The sequence below is a fragment of the Narcine bancroftii genome, chromosome 6 (genome assembly GCF_036971445.1).
Source record: "Narcine bancroftii isolate sNarBan1 chromosome 6, sNarBan1.hap1, whole genome shotgun sequence".
Taxonomy (NCBI): domain Eukaryota; kingdom Metazoa; phylum Chordata; class Chondrichthyes; order Torpediniformes; family Narcinidae; genus Narcine; species Narcine bancroftii.
The window spans coordinates 48,705,937-48,726,746 of NC_091474.1; the positions used below are offsets into that span (position 1 = coordinate 48,705,937).

The 20,810-nt window shown below is 46.8% G+C and overlaps 1 protein-coding gene across 3 annotated transcripts in view; it reads left to right on the forward strand.

Moving 5' to 3' along the window:
• The first annotated feature begins 5,880 nt into the window (after positions 1 to 5,880).
• Positions 5,881 to 20,810, forward strand: part of ncf1 (neutrophil cytosolic factor 1) — a 72,584-nt gene continuing 57,654 nt past the window's right edge. The window contains exons 1-4 of one of the 3 annotated variants that reach the window (XM_069884943.1): positions 6,097 to 6,171; positions 10,712 to 10,842; positions 16,839 to 16,919; positions 20,594 to 20,669. In XM_069884943.1, coding sequence (XP_069741044.1) covers positions 10,840 to 10,842; positions 16,839 to 16,919; positions 20,594 to 20,669 — 160 coding nt within the window. In that variant the 5' untranslated portion in view covers positions 6,097 to 6,171; positions 10,712 to 10,839. Of the gene's footprint in view, positions 6,172 to 10,693; positions 10,843 to 16,838; positions 16,920 to 20,593; positions 20,670 to 20,810 lie in introns of all 3 variants that reach the window. The other 2 variants (XM_069884944.1, XM_069884942.1) reach the window with 2 other exon arrangements.

Sequence of the window (20,810 nt, forward strand, 5' to 3'; positions counted from 1 at the left end):
AATCAAGAGTGGCTTTGGAAAGATTAACATGGGTGTATAAACAAGGAGGATTGCAGCTACCAAATTTCAAAAATCATTACAGGGCAGCAGAGTTAAGATATCTATCAGATTTTTATCAGACGGGAGAAAAACCGAATTGGCTCAAGAAGGAATTAAATAAATAAGGAGAAAAGGTCCCTGAACATTTACTCTATAAATGGGATGAGAAACTGGTGCAACAAAACAATCTACCAATACTACATCATATACTAAAAATATAGAAGAGAATACATCGAGAGCAAAAGATGATAAATTATCAAATACCAAAAATGTTACTAATGCAAAACCATTTAATACCTTTTACAATAGACAATTTAATTTTTAAGGAATGGGCTAGAAAAGGAATTAAAAGAATAAAAGATTTCATTTTGGGAAATAATTTATTGACATTTGAACAGTTAAAAGACAAATACGGAATTTTCCACTCATCTGCCCAAGCCCCCTCTGCCCCCAGACACAACAAATATAGAATCCCCCTTATCCTCACCTACCACCCCACCAGCCTCCGCATCCAACACATTATCCTCTAGAATTTCCAGCACTTACTACAACCAGACACATCTTCCATCTCTGCCTTCCGTACTGATTGCTGTCTCCATGACTCCCTCGTGCACTCATCCCTCCTCACCAATTGCCTCCCCGGCACCTTCCCCTGTGGCCACAGGAGGCGCCCACACCTCCTCCCTCACCAAAGTCCGGGTCCCCAAACAGGCCTTTCAAGTGAAGCAACATTTCGTTTGTGTATCCATAGGATTGATTTATTTTATCTGGTGCTCCCTTTGTGGCCTCCTCTACATCAGGGAAACTGAGCACAGATTGGGAGATCACTTCGCTCAGCACCTTCACTCTGTCTGCACCAATGACAGGGACCTTCCGGTAACCAACCATTTCAGTTCTGTCTCGCATTCCCATACTCACATGTCTGCCCATGGCCTTATGTACTATCCCACCAAGACCATCCACAAATTGGAGGAACAACACCTGATTTTCCGTCTGTGCACTCTCCAGCAGATGGTATTAACATCAACTTTTCTGGTTTCTGCTAACCTGCTCTCCTCTTTCCCCCCCTTCCCCTTTCCCATTCTCCTCCCCCATTTTCCTCTCTATTCACCTAGCCATCCCTCCTCCCCTTGATCACTCTTGTCCCGTCCCTCCCTTCTCCACCTATCACCTCCTGCCTCTGGAACCACACCTCCCTACACTTTTGTTCGGATGCCTGCCGACATTTTTCCATACCTTGATGTAGGGCTGCTATGTATTTTTACCTTTGCTTTGTGTTTTTACCTGTGGACCCACTCTCTTGCTACCTCCGCTCCGAACCTCACTCACCACGGCCTGCCACGGGCAGTTCCTACACTTTATCCTCCTCTGGATCCATGTCTTCAACAGAGGTTCAACACTCAACTGGTATCCATCATGGTTCGGAAGATCTTCCTTCTTGGACACTGCCACCTCTGTGACTTCCCTTGCGAGCCTCCATCCTGGCCCTGCTGGCTTACAGGACTGTGCCTCCATTACGAACTCTCACCCTGGCCCTGCCAAGCCTCCATCATAAACTCTCTCTCCGGCCCTGGTGGCCCCCCTCACCTTCTCCTTCCCTACTCTGTCTTTCCCAACCCTGTCCTTCCTCTCTTGGATCCTTCCTACTCTCCACCTCCTAATCCACCCCATTTTCATCCCCCAGACCCCCTCCACTCCATTGACACCCATTCTAGCCCTTGCCTTGTCTTTACAATCCCCACTGGCCTTCCGCTCTTGGACATGGAACACTCAGTCCTCAGTGGAGGCCTCACCATCTCCCTTCGCCTACACCTCAATGGGTTTGTGCCTGGAGACTGCTCCCTTGGAGACCTCCCCTGCTGTTGTCCCTCCTAGCCCCGATGACCTACAGGCCAAACCTCCAATGTGAACATTTCACTGAATCTGACAGCCCACAGGACTGAGCTTTGGTCACGGGTTTCCACCTTGTCACCAGCGACCTACAGGACTGAGCCTCCATCGTGTAGTCCCACCCTGGCCCTAGTGGCCCACGTGGTCCACTCCCTCCACCCTCTGACTTTCCCAACCCTCCTGTCCCTCCCTTGGTCGGTTCCTACCTTCTTCCTCTGATCCACCCCATCCTGTTCTCTTCCTCGACATCCTCCACCCCATGGATCCTTTGCCTGGTCTTTACCATCCTCTCTGACCTTCATCTCTTGGAGACTGAATGCTTTGTCCTCAATAGAGGCCTCACCTTCATCCCTCTTTGCCCACACATCAACAGGTTCCGCAATCACTACAGTGCTGAACTCTTCTTCAGTCAGCTCCGTCTCTGTGCCCTCGACCACAATCATAATTCTCTACCCCCCACTACAGATCCCTTCTGCCTTAAACCTATGCCTCCTCCTGGACACCTTGTTCCAGTCTTCTGCCTGCTCTAGACCTTTATATTTCCAATTGCCGCCGGGACATCAACCCTATCAACTTCACTACTCCCCTCACATATTCCAATCTCATCCCCTCGGAATGCCTGCCCCTCCACTCTCTCCACACTAATCCCAACCTTGCTATCAAACCCACAGCCAAGGATGATGCTGTTGTGGTCTGGCGCACTGACCACTATCTGGCTGAAGCCAGACGACAACTCTCAGACACCTCCTCTAACTTGCCTCTCCAACAGGACCCCACCAAAGTTCATCAAACTACTGTATCGCGCATAATCTCAACTCATAATTTCCATTCATCTCCACAGCATGGCCTCCAACCTCATTGTTTCCCAACCCCGTGCTGTCTGTTTCTACCTCCTACCTAAGATCTACAAACTCAATTTTCTTGTCAAATCCATCATGTCTGTGTGCTCATGCCTCACTGAATTGGTATCTGCTTATCTCAACTCCGTTTTGTCTCCTTGCTCCAGTCCATACCCACTTAAACACTGTTATAATGAAGAAAGTGGATTTCTAGTCTTTGGGTAAGGTTTAGCGAATGTTTTAGTGGCCTCACTCGAGGGTGTTCGGTCCCCTGGTGTAGCAGTGTCGAGAGTGTTTGTTCCCTTGGTGTAGCAGTGGGCGAGACTGTTTGTTTCCCTGGTTTAGCAGTAGGTGAGCGTGTCCGATCCCCTGGTGTAGCAGTGGGCAAGGGTGTTCGATCCCCTGGTGTAACAGTTGGCGAGAATTTTAGATCCTCTGGTGTAGCAGTGGGCGAGTGTGTCCGATCCCCTGGTGTAGCAGTGGGGGAGGGTGTTTGATCCCTTGGTGTAGCAGTGGGGGAGGGTGTTCGATCCCCTGGTGTAGCAGTGGGTGAGGGTGTTCCATCCCCTGGTGCAGCAGTGGTGAGCATGTTCGATTTCCTGGTGTAGCAGCGGGTGAGAGTGTTCGATCCTCTGGTGTAACAGTGGGTGAGAGTGTACAATCCCCTGGTGTAGCAGCGGGCGAGGGTGTTCGATCCCCTGGTGTAGCAGTGGGTGAGGGTGTTCCATCCCCTGGTGCAGCAGTGGCGAGCATGTTCGATTTCCTGGTGTAGCAGCGGGTGAGAGTGTTCGATCCTCTGGTGTAACAGTGGGTGAGAGTGTATAATCCCCTGGTGTAGCAGCGGGCGAGGGTGTTCGATCACCTGGTGTAGCAGTGGGTGAGGGTGTTCCATCCCCTGGTGCAGCAGTGGCGAGCATGTTCGATTTCCTGGTGTAGCAGCGGGTGAGAGTGTTCGATCCTCTGGTGTAACAGTGGGTGAGAGTGTATAATCCCCTGGTGTAGCAGCGGGCGAGGGTGTTCGATCACCTGGTGTAGCAGTGGGTGAGGGTGTTCAATCCTTTTGAGTTTTTAGTCCAGAGAGATGGATCCCCTGGTAAAGCAGTTGTGTTGGATCTCTGTTGTTGCAAGAGATAATTTGGGACCATGTTCTTTTTGCCGGCCTAGCTGAACTCCCTGTCGTTAACTGAAATGGCATTGGGATATGCCATGTGACATTTTCTGTACCTGGTGTCCCAGCGCTTATTTATCATTTGCCTGTGGAGGGATGCATTGCGTTGGGAGGTAGAAGGGTCAGCTCTTCAGAACCAGACGTTTCTAATGAAGGTCGAGCCCTGGGGTAGGATTGCCACATCTGGATACCATTAAGAGTGAATTGTAAAGCAGATGCTGTTGGTTTCTGTGATATCCAGAGGCAGCTTCAGCTTCCTCCATCAGGTCATTGTGGGTGTTGATTCCTGCATTGGCTGCATGGGGAGTGAATGATTGGAGTTCATTGTTTTGGACATTCTGCTGAAGCAATGAAAGCCTTGCTTCCTGCTCCATGAAGCGCTCAACACAAGATGCTAATGGTCGTATCACGTGGAAAGCATGGTTAGCAGGTCAAAGCCGGTTCCCTCTCACCTTCCAAAGATATTCAGGGTAGTTGGTTAATTGTTCACATGGATGTATTTGGGTGGCATGAGCTCATGGGCTGGAAGGGCCTGTTACTTTCCTGCATCTGCGTCTCTAAATTGGAAAAACTGAATAACTAAAACATATTTCTGACAATATGAATCAGATACAATTAACATATTGAAGAGGTGGCAGAAAAGACTGAAGGGTGTTGCTGGGACTGGCAGGCTAGAGTAATTTGGAGAGACTGAATCATCCGGCACTGTTTTGCCTGGAGTGCAGCAAGCTGAGGTGTGTGGATCAGCTGTCTGTTTCTTCGGGTATGGAAGATACTGTTTTAACACAATGAAGACCAGCAGGGAATGATATAAAGGGACCTGAGGGGTATGTTCTTCACACAGTGGGTGGTGGATGTGTGGAATGAGCTGCCAGAGGTCGTGGTCAAGGTGAAGCCAAATACAAAATTTAAAAGACATTTGGCCAGGTTCCTGGCCCTGTGACGTTCGAAGGGACTGATGAAACACAGGTAAGTGGACTCATTCAGATGGATAATTTTGTAGGCATGAAGGAGTTGTTTGGAAGGCCTCATTGTGTGACTTGAAGATTCTGCAACACTGGCAGGCACTTCAATGACAAGGTAGAATGGATCCGGCTGTCATGCAAGCAAATGGGATCTGTGTGGATAGGCAAGAAGACCACACAGAGGTGCTGGGGTAACGGGCCTGTTTCTTGCCGTCCATCTCTGCTTCAGAGCAGTGGTTTTCAACCTTTTTCTTTCCACTCAATACCACCTTAAATAATCCCTATGCCATTGATGCTCTGTGATTAGTAAGGGATCGCTTAAGGTGGGAGGGGAAGGTTGAAAACCACTGCTCTAGACCCAATTGTTACTGAAATATTTTGCTTGAGAAAAATTGTCACTGGCCCATTTCCTTTGGAGTTATGAAACCGTGCACATAATGAGTCAATTAGGTACAATTCAAACAGTGGTTTTCAAACATTTTCTTCCCACTCACATACCACCTTAAGTTTTCTTTGGCTTGGCTTCGCGGATGAAGATTTATGGAGGGGTAACATAGGGATTACTTAAGGTGGTATGTGAGTGGAAAGAAATTGTTTGAAAACAATTGCTTTAGAGTGTCAAGTAAGTCCTCATTGTGTTATAACAGATGTGATTTAGGACACACATCACCTAATAGGAAGACCTTAGAAACAACTAAAATTTGTCCTCATCCTCTGCTTCCACCAAAATAAGTTAACTATCATCCAAGATATCAAGGAGGACACCTGCTCTGATCAGAGAAAGCAATGTTCAGATATTTGGACAGAGACAGGAACTCGGCGACCTGAGTGGAGTTGGGGCCGGGACTAAAGAGCTAATCAAAGCTCAACCTTCACGTCCACATGATGACTTGAATAAACTCATTAATGTGTCACATGTTGAATCTCATCAGACTTTTTCACTTCCCCATTTCACAGAAATGAGGAACTTCCCCATGGAGCAACTGGGGCAAGTGGCAGAGAGCTAAGTTACTGTTGTCACCAGACGGCAGTTCTTGTCCTTTCTTCCCTGCAGTCTCCAAGTTGGAGGTCTTTAGAAGTGAAGGTGTGGAGGAATTTACTGATACCTCAGCTGCTGTAGGTCACCTGGCCAAAAGCAGTCCTGTGTGTGGGTGTGCCTCTGAACTGCAGTAGTCAGGAGATTTATTGACTGTCCAGGATGGAGGACCTATACGTCAGGCACCTGGAGGTGCTCGGATTTGAAAAAAGATTTGTCCCAAGTCAGTACTATGTGAGTACCATGAACATGGCACCAGGGGCCTCAACTGTCATTCTGTCCCAAGTAAATCCAGTCGCAAGTTGTGTGTTCTTCAGAGAATGCGGGTAGTGTAGTGTTGTGGTTAGTGCTCTTACAGCAACAGTTAACAAGGTCTGAATCTAGCACTATCTGTAAAGAATTTGTAAATTCTCCCCGTGACTGTGTGGGTTTCCTACAGGTGTTCTGGTTTCACCCCATATATCTAAGATGTACTTTCTAATAAGTTGATTGATCACAGCAGTATATTTAGGTGGCTGGGATCATGGCTGGAAGGACCTGTTACCATCCTGTATCTCTAAATTAAAAGCAAAGTTTCTGGAAATCTGTGAGGATGACTGAGATGTCTGGAACCTGAGATTGTTTAATAGGATATGGGAAGTGCTCAGATGAGTTCAATCCAGACATCTGATGGCCTCTGCATTCAAACAGGTAGTGGCAGGCAGGAAAGTTCATTCAGAACTGCAAAGGCTCAGGACAGAGTGATTGTGTGCAGACAGGAAGGGCTTGTGGCATCAGGGACAAAGCCACAAAGTCCTCCCAACTTGGGCAGTCTCTCAGGATTGAGGACAATGCTCCAGCTCATTGATGGGAGGGTGAAGAGAGGGGTTTGAGGTGTGGAGACAGGGGGGGGTCTGTGGGGAGGAGGGGGAGTGGGAGCCAAGTGGATGGGGAGAGGTCAAAGGTGGGAGATTTGGATGGGAGGTCTGAGGTGGGAGGAGAGGTGTGTGAGGTGGGGGTGGCTGTCTGTGAGGTGGGGGTAGGGCTTTGGTGGGGAATGAGGGCCTGAGATGAAGGGGTGATGGGTGAGTTGTCTGTGGGGTGGGGACAAAGGGCATCTTAGGTGGGGATGGTGGGAGTCAGGTTGTTTGAGATGGGAGGGGGAACTCCCCTACACTAGTTAAAAAAAATCACATTGAGCAATCCTAATGATTACTCTTATGTGACTGTAAATCACTATATAACATGTAAGATGTAATGATTTTATAAACCTCAGCCAATTCTCTCCAGGGAAACGAGTCCCAGCAACATCCTTGAGGATCTCTTGTTTAATCATATCCTTCCTTTAGCAGGGTGATCAGAACTGCACACAGTACAGGTAGACCTTGACTTCCAACCTATGCGAATTACGTCCACCCGCACATATGACCGCATTTTTAAAAAAATCTTTATTAAAACCACTGTACAAGTACATATTTTTATGAAAAGTACTGTACACACTGGTCCCCGCTCTCGGCAGCAGCCCCGAAGTCCCCGTGATGGCACGATGTCGAAGTCCAATGACTATTATACATTAGAAGTTCATATGGGGATTTGGAAGTATCTTTATTGAAGGTATTGAACATTGATGAACATTCTTCATCAATGATTAATTTGTTAAAAATCTTTAAAAAAATGTCTTTATGATCTCGTTTAATCATGCCTGGTGGACGAATCCAAGTTATGACCAATCTGTCAAACCCATTATGGTCCGGCCAACCTGCATTACATGTGTGGCTTATCAATTTCCTGCACAATTATATACAGTATGAAGTAAATCAGGAAAACGTGGTTGAAGTATAAATGCAAAATGCTGGAGAAGCTCAGTAGGTCAAACAGTGTCCTTCATGTAGCAAAGGCAAAAATACATAACCCACGTTTCAGGCTTGTGCTCCTCATCGAGGCTTGAAGCTTGAAATGTGGGTTACGTATTTCCACCCTTTGCTACATAAAGGACACTGTTTGACCTGCTGAGCTTCTCCAGCATTTTGTGTTATATACCCTGAAGTACTGGGCCCTGGCCTGTGAAGGCAAGCCATGAAGAGATGGGATGAATCTGTCTGGACAGTTGATGAAGGTTGGGAGGGATTCAGCTTTGCTGAACATTAGCATTGGTGAACTTTATACTGGGACTGGTTACACCTAGACTGGACTGGGACAACAACCTTGTAGTGATGTTGACAAGTACTGTCCAGGTGGGTTTAGATTAAGCACAGTTTGAGCCAGGAGATGTAGGATGGAGGTACAAGGAGAGAGATTAGTTCAGCTTAGCAAGATGGAGGGGGTAGGGGTGGGGTGAGAGTCAGAGAAACCTGTCAACTTCGAATGAGACTGGGTAGACTGGGTGCAGGAAAAATGTTCCTCATGCAGAATTCCAGGAAAAGGGAAATCACAGACTCAGGATAACATTTAGAATGGAGATCCAGGCAGAGGGTGGGGAACAGGAATTCACTATTGTACTGGTCATTTTATTCAGTAAGGGGATGGACTCATTTCTCACTGTCAATAGGACTGAGGGATTCAGGGAGAGGCAGGTGATTGGCTGTGAAGAAGATGGGCTGAGTGGTCTCCTCTAGTTTCTCTGTTTCCATCTCTCCCTCCAAGTTTCCCCTGAACTGTTAAATATTTTGAGCATTCTCAGTTTGATTTAAGACTTTCAGCATTGCAGATTTTCTTTGTGATATCAAGTTAAATTGCTTGATTTGTTAATAATTACAATGCAAAATCAGTGATTTCTTTGGGCTTCTCTTTCATCATGTAATTGAAACATTGTAGAGCACAGGAGCAGGCATTATGACCCGCAATGCATGTGCCTGGTCTACTTCTCTTTATCCCCTGCCTGTTTGTTTTTAAATTTAAATGTAGACATACAGCAGGGTAACATGTCATTTCTACCCATGAGTCCGTACTGCCCAGTTTACACCCCATTAACGTACACCCCTGGTACGTTTTGAATGGTGGGAGGAAACCGGGGCCCTGGGGAAATCCCACGGGGAGAACATATAAACTCCTTACAGACAGCACGTGATTTGAACCCTGGTCTGGTCCCGATCGCTGGAGCTGTAAAGGCATTGCACTAACCGCCCTCGTCTGTCTAAATCTCTCTTGAGTGCTACCATCCTATCTGCTTCCACCAGTACCCCTAGAACCCACTGCTTTGTGTAAACGTCCCCCACCCCACCTCCGCTCTTGAATGTCCTTTGTCATTTTTTGCGCTTGGAAATAGATTCTGTCTACCCTGCCATTGCTTCTCGTAATTTTATCAGCTTCTCTCAGTTCTCTCCTCAGCCTCTGACCTCCAGAGAAAATAACCTGAGTTGGTCTAATGTTTCCTTATGACTCATATCGTCTAAACCAGGCAACATCTTGGTGAACCTTTCCTTCACCCTCTTTGAAACCCCACGTGCGTCCTGTAACTGGGTGACAGAACTGCACACAAAACTCCCAACTGTGGCCTCACCAGAGCTTTATACAGCTGCAATTTGACTTGATAACTTTCATACTCTGCTCTGACCAAGGAAATCAAGCATGTTGTTTGCCTTCTTTACCACCCTACCAACTTGTGTGGCCACTTTCAGGGAGCTAAGAACGTACTCCAAGATCACTGTCCCATCAATGATCCTAAGGACTCTGCCATTGATTGTACAATTTCCCTATGACTGTTCATGGAACAGCTCGAACACTGATTCAAAACCATTTTCCTCCTTCACCTCAGACTGTATATCATAGGATTGGTATCTGGGACTTATATTTAACCACTGTGTTAAGTGTTGAAAAAATTTCACTAACCACAATGCTGTTTCAGGACCATGAATCGATCCGCGGTTCGAAGGAGTTTGTATGTTCTCCCCATGTCTGCTCAGGGTTTCTCCGGGGGCTCCGGTTTCCTCCCACTGTTTGAAAGGTACTAGGGATTGTAGGTTAATTGGGTATAATTAGACAGCGTGGGCTGATGGGCTGAAAGGTCCTGACACCACGCTGTATGTCTAAAATTAAATTTAAAAGAAACTCCTGGGCTCTCAGAATGACTGTACTTGGGTGCTCCTTTAGACAATGTTGCCAAGCGTGGAGCAGTGAATGAGACAATTGCATCGAAGATGCCACTACCTTGTTCTGTGCTCACATGTCAGGATGGTGCTCTCAGTGAGGAGCTGCCAAACACATCTTTGCTTCTCCACACCTGCCTGCTCAGCTTGCCCATGGCAATGAGCTTATCAGAGTGCATTATTGTGTCAGTGGCAGATTTTCATCTTTACTTCAGTTATTCACATGCTCTCTGTGCAATCCCTGTGGTCTAATGGTTTTTTAAAAAAATTTAGACACTCAGCACGGTAACAGGCCATTTTGACCCACGAGTCTGTGCCTGCCCAATTTCACCCAATTCACTTACAACCCCCAGTATGTTTTGAATGGTGGGAGGAAACCCACACAGACACGGAAAGGACATACAAACTCCTTACTGATAGTGTGGGATTTGAGCCGCAGTCCCATTTGCTGGCACTGTAACACTGTTGTGCTAACCGCTGCGCCAACTGTTCTGCTCATGTTTAGTTGGTTTGTCAGACTAAGGTTACTTCTCAAAAACATGTTTGAGTGCTGCTAAATTTCTATTTTTATCAACAGTTCTGTTATTCATTGGGGTGTGTCTATTCCCTGCATTTGTTTATTTGAGTTTTGTGTTCCCACTTCCCTTTTTTTTGCTGACTCTAAGTTGATAATCGTTGCCTTGCTTCTTAAGGAACTGATTTTGCTGCAGTTCAGGTTTTCCATCTGGATCCACTGCTAGTCAGTGCAAGAATCCTCATCTGAACGTTGAGGGGGACCTGCTGGTCAATAACTTCCTGAAAGTGGCCACTCAAATGGATCTGGTGGTGAAGAAGGCGTATGGTATGCTTGCCTTATTTGCCCAGGGCATTGAGTTGAAAAATAAAGCAGTCATGTTGCAAAAATGTCAGACCCTAGAGGACATGAATTAAATGTTGGTGGTGGGGGCAGGGGGTTTAAATGAGATGTCTGGGTTAAGTTTTTAAACAAAGCGGTGGCTGCCTGGAACGGGCTGCTAGCAGTCATGGTGGAAGCAGATACAATAGTAGTGTTTTCGAGGCTTCCAGATAGACATGCAGGGCATGGTGGGATGTGCATACACCATTGACAAAAAACTTGGCCACATCTACAAATGACCGTTCAACATTGGAAATACTACTATAAGGTCCCCCGCATTCTTCTGAATGCCAAGGAGTACAGTCAAATGTTCCTCATATTCCAGGATTCATTCTTGTAAATCTTCTCTTAATCCATCTCTACTACATCTACAAATGTCAAGGTCTTTCAACATTCAAATGCTTCTACAAGATTTCCCCAACCCCACCATCCTTTCATTCTAGGAATCATTCTTGTGAATCTTCTCTGAACCCTCTCCAATGCCAGCCCATCCTTTATTGAATAAGGAGCCCAAAACTGTACACAGTACTCCAAGTGAGGCCTCACCAGTGCCCGATAAAGCCTCAATATCACATCCTTGTTCTTGTATCCTACCTTCTACAGCCTTCTGCGTTACTGGACACCCGAATTCTCAAACTAGGCTGTGATGTAACCATTCAGTATAATTTCCACTATGCACTTGTAGAAGCTTGATAGAATATTTGACTGCCTTCCAAATTTCCTCAGACTTCTTTATGGTTGCCTCACAGTGCTGGCTCCAAGACAGGTCTTCTAAAATATGAACTCTTAGGAACTTGAAGATTCTGACCCTCACCATTAATGCAGACAGGTGTACAATCCCCGGGACTCCCTAAATTAACAATCAGCTTGTTGGTGACATTGAGAGCAAGATTATAGATTTGGCACCACCCAATCGAGTTCTTGTTCTCCATCCTTTATTGTGACTCATCATTTCCAGTTATTCAACCAACAATGGTGGCGCAATCAGTCGATTTGTGGATTATGTTGAAGTCTAACTTGGTTAGGAAGTCATGAATGTGCAAGGAATAGAGCAGGGGACCAGGCTTGCAACCTAGGGTGCTTCTGTGCTGATAGTCAGTGAGGAGGAGGTGATGTTTCTGATGAGGAAGTTGAGGATCCAGCTACAGAGGGATGAGCCAGGTCCTTTAACTTGTCAGGAGTTTTGCTGGTTACGATGGTGTTGAATGACAAGCTGTTGGCAATGACCCTGATATAGGTGTTCCTGTGGTCCAGGTGATCTAAAGAAGAGCGGCCAGTGAAATGGCATTTGCTGTTGACCTTGTGTGATGCGTGGTGAACTGAAATGAGTTCAAGTCCCTTCTGAGATGGGAGTTAATTCGCTCCATAATCAACCTCTCCATTATTGTGGGAAGAGCCATTGTCACTGGCCAATACCATTGAGGCAAGTTACCTTGTTCGTCCTGGGCACCAAAAGAAGGCTCGTCAGTGACTATACTTCATTAAGTTTGAGGAGATTTGGTATGCCATCGAAGACTCTTGCAAATTTCTGCAGGTGTACCATGGAGAGCATTCTGACTGGATGCATCACTGCCTGGTATGGAGGTGACAATGCATGGGCCAGGAAAAGGCTACCGAGAGTTGTGAACTCAGCCTGCACCATCATGGGCATTAGTCTTCACTCCATTAAGGAGATCTGCAAGAGACAGTCCAAGAAAACAGCCTCTGTCATCAAGCACCCTCACCACCCAGGCCATGTCATCTTCTCACTATGACCATCAGGTACAGGAGTCTGAAAACAAACATCCAATGAGGCAAAAACAGCTTCTTCCCCTCTAAATAGACAATGAACTTCTGTCGCTACCTCATCTTTTCTTAGGAAACTCATTGAAAAATCATTGTTTTCTTTTTCAAAACAAGCACCGGCGTCATTGAATTTGTCAGGACGAGATCTATTGCAGTTAATGATGTCATTGTTTTCTTTTTCAAAACAAGCACCGGCGTCATTGAATTTGTCAGGACGAGATCTATTGCAGTTAATGATGATGCCTGGTTTTGCCTTAGAGGATGTAACGGCATGCAAGCCCTGTCACAGCTGTTGGGCATCTCCAGATTGGTCCAAAATAGTCTCTTTGGTGATGGTCTCCTTGAGGTTGCACCTGGACTTCCTGTATATTTCTGAACCTCCTGATCTGAGTGCCACAGATCTGGTCTTCAGCAGTTTATGGATCTCTTGGTTAATCCATTGCTTCTGGTTACAATGCACCCGGATAGACAGAATTTGGTATGACAACTAAAACAACAAATCTGGTTTTTGATGTTAAACCAACCCTCTGCAAACTCCTGAGTAAGTCGAGGTCCTGACATGCCTTCATCACGATAACATTTGTGTGTTGGGTCCAGGAAAGGCCTTACAGGACAGTGACTTCCAGGAATTTAAATTTGCTGCCCCCCTCCATCTCTGATCTCCCAATGATCACTAGATTTGCACACCTTTGGGTTTCCCTTCCTCAAGTCCACAATCACCTCATTTTGGTGATTGAGTGCTTTTAGTGCACCATTGAGGTAGGTTTTCAATCTCTCTCCTGTGTGCTGACTCATTGCCCCTTTTCTACATTATTGTCTGCAAATTTGTAGATGGTGTTGCCATACCAAGCCACACTGTCACAGGTGTGAAGTGAGCAGAGCGCGGGGCTGAGAATGCAGCCCTGTGCTGCTCCGGTACTGATGGAGATTGTGGTGGCGATGTTTTCAGTAACTGGTCTGGGGGTAAGGAAATAAAGGATGCAATTACACAGTAGGGTGTGGTGTCCCAGATCTTGGAGCTTTGCTAATCAATTTTGAGGGGGTGATGGAGTTGATTGCCGAACTGAGTTGATAAAGAACACCCTGATGTATGCATCTTTGCTGTTGAGGTGTTCTAGGGCTTTGCGTAGAGCCAGTGAGGTGGCATCTGCTGTAGACCTGATGCTGTGGTAGGCAAATTGGAACAGATCCATATTGCTGTTCGGATAGGAGTTGATGTGCTTCAGCTCCAGCCTCTGAAAAATCTTTGTCACTGCGGACGTGAGTAGTCAATTGACAGACTACCTTCTTGGACACAGATACGATTGAAACAGGTGGGTACCATGCTCTGCTGGAGTGAAATGTTGAAGATATCCGTGAATACATTCGCAAGTTGGGCAGCACAGCTTTTCAGTACTCAAATGGCATCTAGTCCGGATCCTTTCCTTGGGTTCACTCTCCTGAAACAAGCCGACACATCGTCATCAGATACTGACATGAGAGGATCATCAAAAGACATAGTGATGTGCCGGTGGCTGTTCCTGGTTTTGGTGGTCAAATCGAGTACAAAGGCATTGAGTTCATTTGGGAGAGGAAGCTTTGCCATCTCCCACTGCACTGGATTTGGTTTGGTCACAGGTTATGTCACTTAGACCCTGCCACAGCTCTTGGCTTTCCTTCATTTGCCAGAAGCTCCACTTGAGCCAGGCGATGGCTTTTCAAGGATCATGCCTGCTCCTTGTGTCGTGTTCCTCCTCTCTGGAATTACAAGCCTGTGATCTGGCACTCAGCTGGTTTTGGATTTCATTGGTCATCCAGGGGGTCCTGGTTAGGGAAAACTCTGAACATTTTAGGGAGTCAAACTCATCCTCAGCTGTTTAGATAAACTCTGTGGTGACCCTGGTGTAATCATTCAGATCCTCAGCTGAGTTCTTGAACACCGCTGAGTCCACTGACGAGGCAATCTTATGATGGTTCTTCTGGCAGTCCTAGTCTCCAGAGCCTCTCTTTTTAGACTCCATCTGTATGAAGGCAGAAGGAGCACAGCCAGGTGATCTCACTTGCCAAAATGCAGTCTTGGGAAAGAACGGTAAGCCTTTAGAAGACTTACACCATACTCGAGGTGTGGCCTCTCCAATGCCCTACAAAACTGTGGTCAGAAATTCATGCTTCGATATTCAAAACCTCTTGCACTAAAAGCCTCCGTGTTGTTTGCTTGCTTCACTGCCTGCTGCACCTGCATTCCAACCTTCAATGACATGCACCATGACCCCTGGGATCACAATGTACTTCCCTTTTCCTCACTTCTTGCCATTCAGATAATAATCTGCCTTCCTGTTATGGCCACAAAGTGGAGGGCCTCACATTTATCTACATTAGATTGCCTCTGTGATGCCTTCACCCGCATAGAGATTAACAGAATCTGAGAGACATGGATATAGGCCGTAAGGTATAGGAGAAAGAGCAGGCATTCGGCCAATTGAGTCCGCTCCGCCATTCCATTTTCCCACTCAGCCCCTTCTCCCCATAACCATTGATAGCCTGACTATTCAGATACCTATCAGTCCCTGCCTTAAATATACTCAACGACCTGGCCTTCTCAAGGTACCTTGATAAAGGGCTCAAGCCCGAAATGTTGTTTGTATCTTTATCTTTTCTCTATAAAGTACACCATTTGATCTGAAGAGTTTCTCCAGCATTGTGTTTTTACTCCCCTACACTGTCTGTAAAGAGCTGCAGCTGGATGCATATCTTGTAGGTGTAGCCATCAGGGACACTTGTGCTGTCCCAGATTTCCCACACCCACATTTGGAGCATGCCACTGCCCTGGCCGCCATCTCCACTACCTACTCTGGGCTATTACAAAAAGATCTGACCTTACCTGTTCCCGAAGCATGTCCTCAGCCTTTGCTTCCCAAAGCCTCGAACTCCCCTCTCCTACACTGGGCCACTCACACACAGGGTTGGCACCAAGGGGGGGGGCATCCACAGGAATTGTGACCCCCCCCACCCCCGAATGAGGTGCTTTGTTTTCACCCTCCATACGGTTGGGGCCATTGCTCTCTGCCAGACCCGCCCCCACTCCCTCTGGCGTCACTAGTGGCTAATGACATGTCGTCATAAAAGCAGCGCTCTCGGCACCTACATTGGAGAGGCAGATGATGGCAACAGAAACCCCCCTGCCCCCCCATCTGCTGAGCAAGTTTGAGGGTTGAACTGTGGCCCCCCCCCCACATGCTAATGCCCCCCCAACATCCATTCTGGCTCACACACTTGCCACTCTGCATGTGCCTGCTTCACTTTTATTTGTTCCTGCTAATGTATTGCAATGTGATTGGTCTGCTCAAGCGCCGAGCCCCGTGAACGCCTCTCCCCGACCTGTGGAATTCTCACTCCTTGTGAACATTGGCCCATTGAAGTGATGCTCACTGTCTTTTTCCCAGGGTAGGTGATTCGAGAACGAGCATAGATTTTAAGATGAGGGGGGTGGGGAAGATTTAGGAGGAACCTTAAAATGTAGGAGCAGAATTAGGTCATTCTGCCCATTGGGACTGTTCTGGCATTTGAAATGTGGATGATGTATTTTTCCTTTCAAACCCTTCTGCCTTCTCGCCTTAACTTACTAATGAAGAACCTATGAAGCCCCGCTTTAAATATGCCCAATGACGGCTTCCACAACCTGTCCGTGGAAATGATTTCTACAGATTCACCACCCTCTGGCTGAAGAAATTATTTCTTCTCATCCCTATTTTAAAGGGGAGCGGGAGTGGAGCACAGAAAGTGGGAATGGAGTTGGGGGGTGGGGAGTGGGAGTGGAACAGAGGGAGAGTGAGAGGAGGGGAAGTGGGAGCAGGGTGGGGGGGAAGTCGGAGGCCAATTTCAATGTGCCCCCTTCCAAGTTAAATACCCAAAGCATTGAGTCTTGAGTTAAAACCTCAGGTCCGCGGTGACAGGCCCACATGGTGGGGGATGGTGCCCACATCTCCTCAGGAAACTTCAGCCATCACAAGGATGGATCTGGAAATGAATCTATATGCTTAGACGGAGATGAGGTAGGGTTGAGTCAGAAGTGGAGACTGATGTGAAATATTGTGGCTAGGTTCTGGGCCGTGTTAGAGAAGAAGCAGAAATCAGCAATGTTCCCCTCATGCAGAGCTGACGTGATATATTGTCTGCAGGTTTACATGCTGATGGTGAAGTGGAGTGACTTGTCAGAGAAGCTTATCTACAGGAAGTTCTCCGAGATCTACGATTTCCATGTAAGTAGTTAATTTGTATTGTCCAGACAAAAAGTTTACAGGTTCCACTCCTCCCTCCCTGTTAATCGTCACCTTCCCACCTACCCCTGTGACTGCAGAAGATGCTCTACTTGTGCCTCCCTTCCTCATCACCATTTGAGGCCCCAAACAGTCCTTTCAAGTGAAGCAACATTTCACTTGTGAATCTGCAGGGGTCACCTACTGCTTGCGGTGCTCCCCTCTACATCGGAGAGACTGAACGCAGACTGGAAGATCACTTTTTTGAGCACCTTTGCTCTGTCCGCCACAATAGCAATTCTCCATCCCATTCTCTGGCTGACACATCTGCCCACTGTCTCAATGTCAGACTGAGACCGCCTGCAAATTGAAGGAAAAGCACCTCATCTTCTGACTGGGCTCCCTCCAACAGGATGGCATTTATATTGACTTCCTTCATGTGTGCAAGGCTGCTTTCTTTGCACATACAATAGATGTAATAGTTATGATGTAAAATGCGCTCAATCAAGTATAAACCAAGAGAATGCATCTTAGCATCAGGCAGCAATTGTGCTGGGAGAGACTTAAGGCTTCAGGTTGAAGATGCTCTGTAAGAACTGGAAGTGAGAGATGAGGTTTCCATTGCTGAGGAGGGAATGAAGGAAATGCTTGTGATAAAGTGGAGCCCAAGGTTGTCCAGCTGATATAACAGGTGGGAGCCATCCAGTTGTTGGGTGGCTGGACAGAGAAAATGAAGCTACAGAGGCCTCTGGGGCTGTGAGATGCAGCAAGCAACTGATGGAAGTGAGCGACAGATCGGACTGCATGTGTGAAGAGAGAAACCAGGACAAATTGGATGACTTTGCATTAGAAATGGACAATCGTGCTACAAAAAGGTGGCACAGTTAGCGGAGTGGTTAGCGCAAGGGCTTGGGTTCAAATCCCACGCTGTCTGTAAGGAGTTTGCACATTCTCTCCATGTCTGCATGGGTTTTCTGGCTTCCTCCCACCATTTGAAATGTACTGGGGGTTGTAGCTGCAATTGGGATTGTGGGCCGAAATGGCCTGTTACCATGCGATATGTCTAAATTTAAACTGGAAAGGCTGGATAGCTGAAATTGTTGAATTGAGGGATGTGTGAGTTCTCATAGAAGTCAAGATGCCCTTCTTTTGGGTTACATGGGGATTAATTGGAGCAATCATATCTGTGGGATGGGGAATAGAAGAGGCAGATTCTGCCCTGTGGACTGAGTAGAGGCATTCTGCATAGCGTGGTCACCTTGTCTGCGTTTAGTTTCATTGCCATGGCAGAGACTATAACACTGAATTCAGTGTGCAAGATTGGAAAATGATCAATGTACCACTGCTTCCCATTGTTATATTTGCGGAGGTTTGGCAAAATGCCCCAAGAAGGAACACAGCCAGGGAATTAGACACTGAACAATCCTTTGGAATTCTGAACATGTCTGGTGGTGGAATCCTATTGAAGGTGGAAAAAAAAATTACAGGGTGTGATCTGCAAAGGTGTAGGGTGAGGATCAGGGCAACCCTATCCATTCTGTGCCCAGGAGGAGGTGGGGAGGTGGGGTGGGGGGGAATGAGCGTCGAAGTAAGAACATTGGAGAGTCCTTTCAGCTGTGGAGGAGGGAACCCATGGTTAAAGAAAAGGAGGACATCTCAGAAGTACTGGGAAGGAAAGTATTTTTGCCAGTCAGATATAACTGGAGTTGGAGAAAGTAAGTGAAGAATAGGAGCATTGCCCTGTGTGGACCCCACCGGAGAGTAGGGAGCGGCGACACAACACTCTACTGCAAGGTCCAACCACCCAGTCCGACTGCCATCGGCTCCATACAGGCTTTAAACAGCTCGGTAAAGAAGCCGACAGTGGTTTCCTTTAAAATCCTGCAACCATGGAGTACCTATGTTGGACTGTGGGCTTGACCATTTGCAGACTCTGGGGAAGCGTAGGACTGGCGCAAGGCACCATTTGAAAAGGAGAAGCAGGCGTGATGACCCATGGGATGGTGACCATGGTGGAGGACTAGCGAGGGGCTCTGAGGCTGAACAATACACAAGTGGTGGGCTGTTGGTGACTTGCGGCAAGAACCCACATAGGCTGCAAGGACTTGCACCAGGCTGCGGACTGCTGGAGACTGGCTCTAGACAGGCCGAAGGGGTCCATGGTATCAGAAGCGAGATGCGAGGCGGTGCCGATGATGACCCGAGGTTCAGATCTGTAGCTCGAGTTGCTGATGGTTTGGAATGAAAGGCTGTGGGAGCTCTGAGGGTGAATCCATGGACATTCAGTGACTGGGGATACCTCTTCCTCCTGTTTCTCTCAGGTAAGAAGCACTGGGCAATCTCAGTTGATGGTGAATCTTTGTCTGCCTGGCAGTAGACTAAAGGAAATTTTGTGTAATATTACATGACAATAAAAGAATCTTGAATTATTTATTTTAGAATATTGTATTTAAGGAACTTTGCAATTGTGCACCTATTCTGCACAATACTATTTCCACAATACCACTAATGTCATGACATTAAACCTAATTTTGGTTCTGAATCCTGACTCTGACCCCAACTCTCTTCAGTGCCAAATCCTGTCTGTCACCTTAAACCTAACCCTCCCACCTCCGAAGTCTGACTCTAACACAAACTCAGACTGCCAAACCCTGATTCTGTTCCCAACCCTTCCATGCCGATTCCTCCTGACTTGAATCCAGTGGTTCTTAACCTTTTTCTATCCACTCACATCCCACTTCAAGTCACTCCTATGCCATTGGTGCTCTGTGATTAGTAAGGGATTGCTTAAGGTGGGATGTGAGTGGGAAGGGAAGGTTGAGAATCGCTGCTCTAGACCCAATTGTTACTGAAATATTTTGCTGAGAAAAATTGTCATTGGCCCATTTCCTTTGGAGTTATGAAACTGTGCGCATAACGAGTCAATTAGGGATGATTAAAACAGTGGTTTTCAAACTTTTTCTTTCCATCTACATATCACCTTAAGCAATCCCTTACTAATCACAGAGCACCGATGGCATAGGGATAACTTGAAGTGGGATGTGAGTGGATAGAAAAAGATGAGACAAAGGGAGAGAGAGGCAAGAAAAACCAAGGGGTCATACATGGGGGAGTGGGTGATTCGAGACCAAGTTTGCCAGTGCTAGGATCTGAGAAATAGAGAAGGCGAGGATGGTGGACTACAGAGAGACCAGGTGGGTCCAAGGGGGTTGGGGGGGGGGGGTGGAGAGTGAAGTTGCGGGGTTGAGGAGTGGAACTAAAGAGGAAGAGAGATGAGAGGAACTCAAGAGGAAGGGAAGCACAGTTAGCGGTTAGTGCAATGCTGTTACAGCACCAGCGACTGGGACTGGGGTTTGAATCCTGCGCTGTCTGTAAGCTTGTAATTTCTCCCCATGTCTGTATGTATTTTCCCCAGGAGCTCCGGATTCCTCCCACCAGGGGTTGGAGGTTCATTGGGTGGCACAAGCTTGTGTGCTGAAATGACCTGTTACCATGCTGCATTGTCGAAATTTAAATCTAAAATTTGTTAGCAGAGCAGGCTCGACAGGCCAGATTCTTTTATTCTACGGCTCCTGCAAAGTAATCAATGAGATCGACGGTTTTCTTTCTGACCTAGAAGTGCTACATAACTATACATTGCTATTTGATATTTAATAATTTTGTTTTTTTTAAATCAGAAAATGCTGAAGGATCTGTTTCCTATTGAAGCAGGAGAGATTGACTCCAAAGCCAGGACTCTACCACATTTACCAGGTGGGTCACAGGCAGATGGTAACAGTTCTAGAAGAGTGTTGGGTGACTGGAGGTTGGTAAATGGAAGGGCGTCAGGGATAAGCCAGATATTACAGCCTGCAAGTTCAACACCAGTGGTGGTGAAAAAATTGGAAGCAAGAC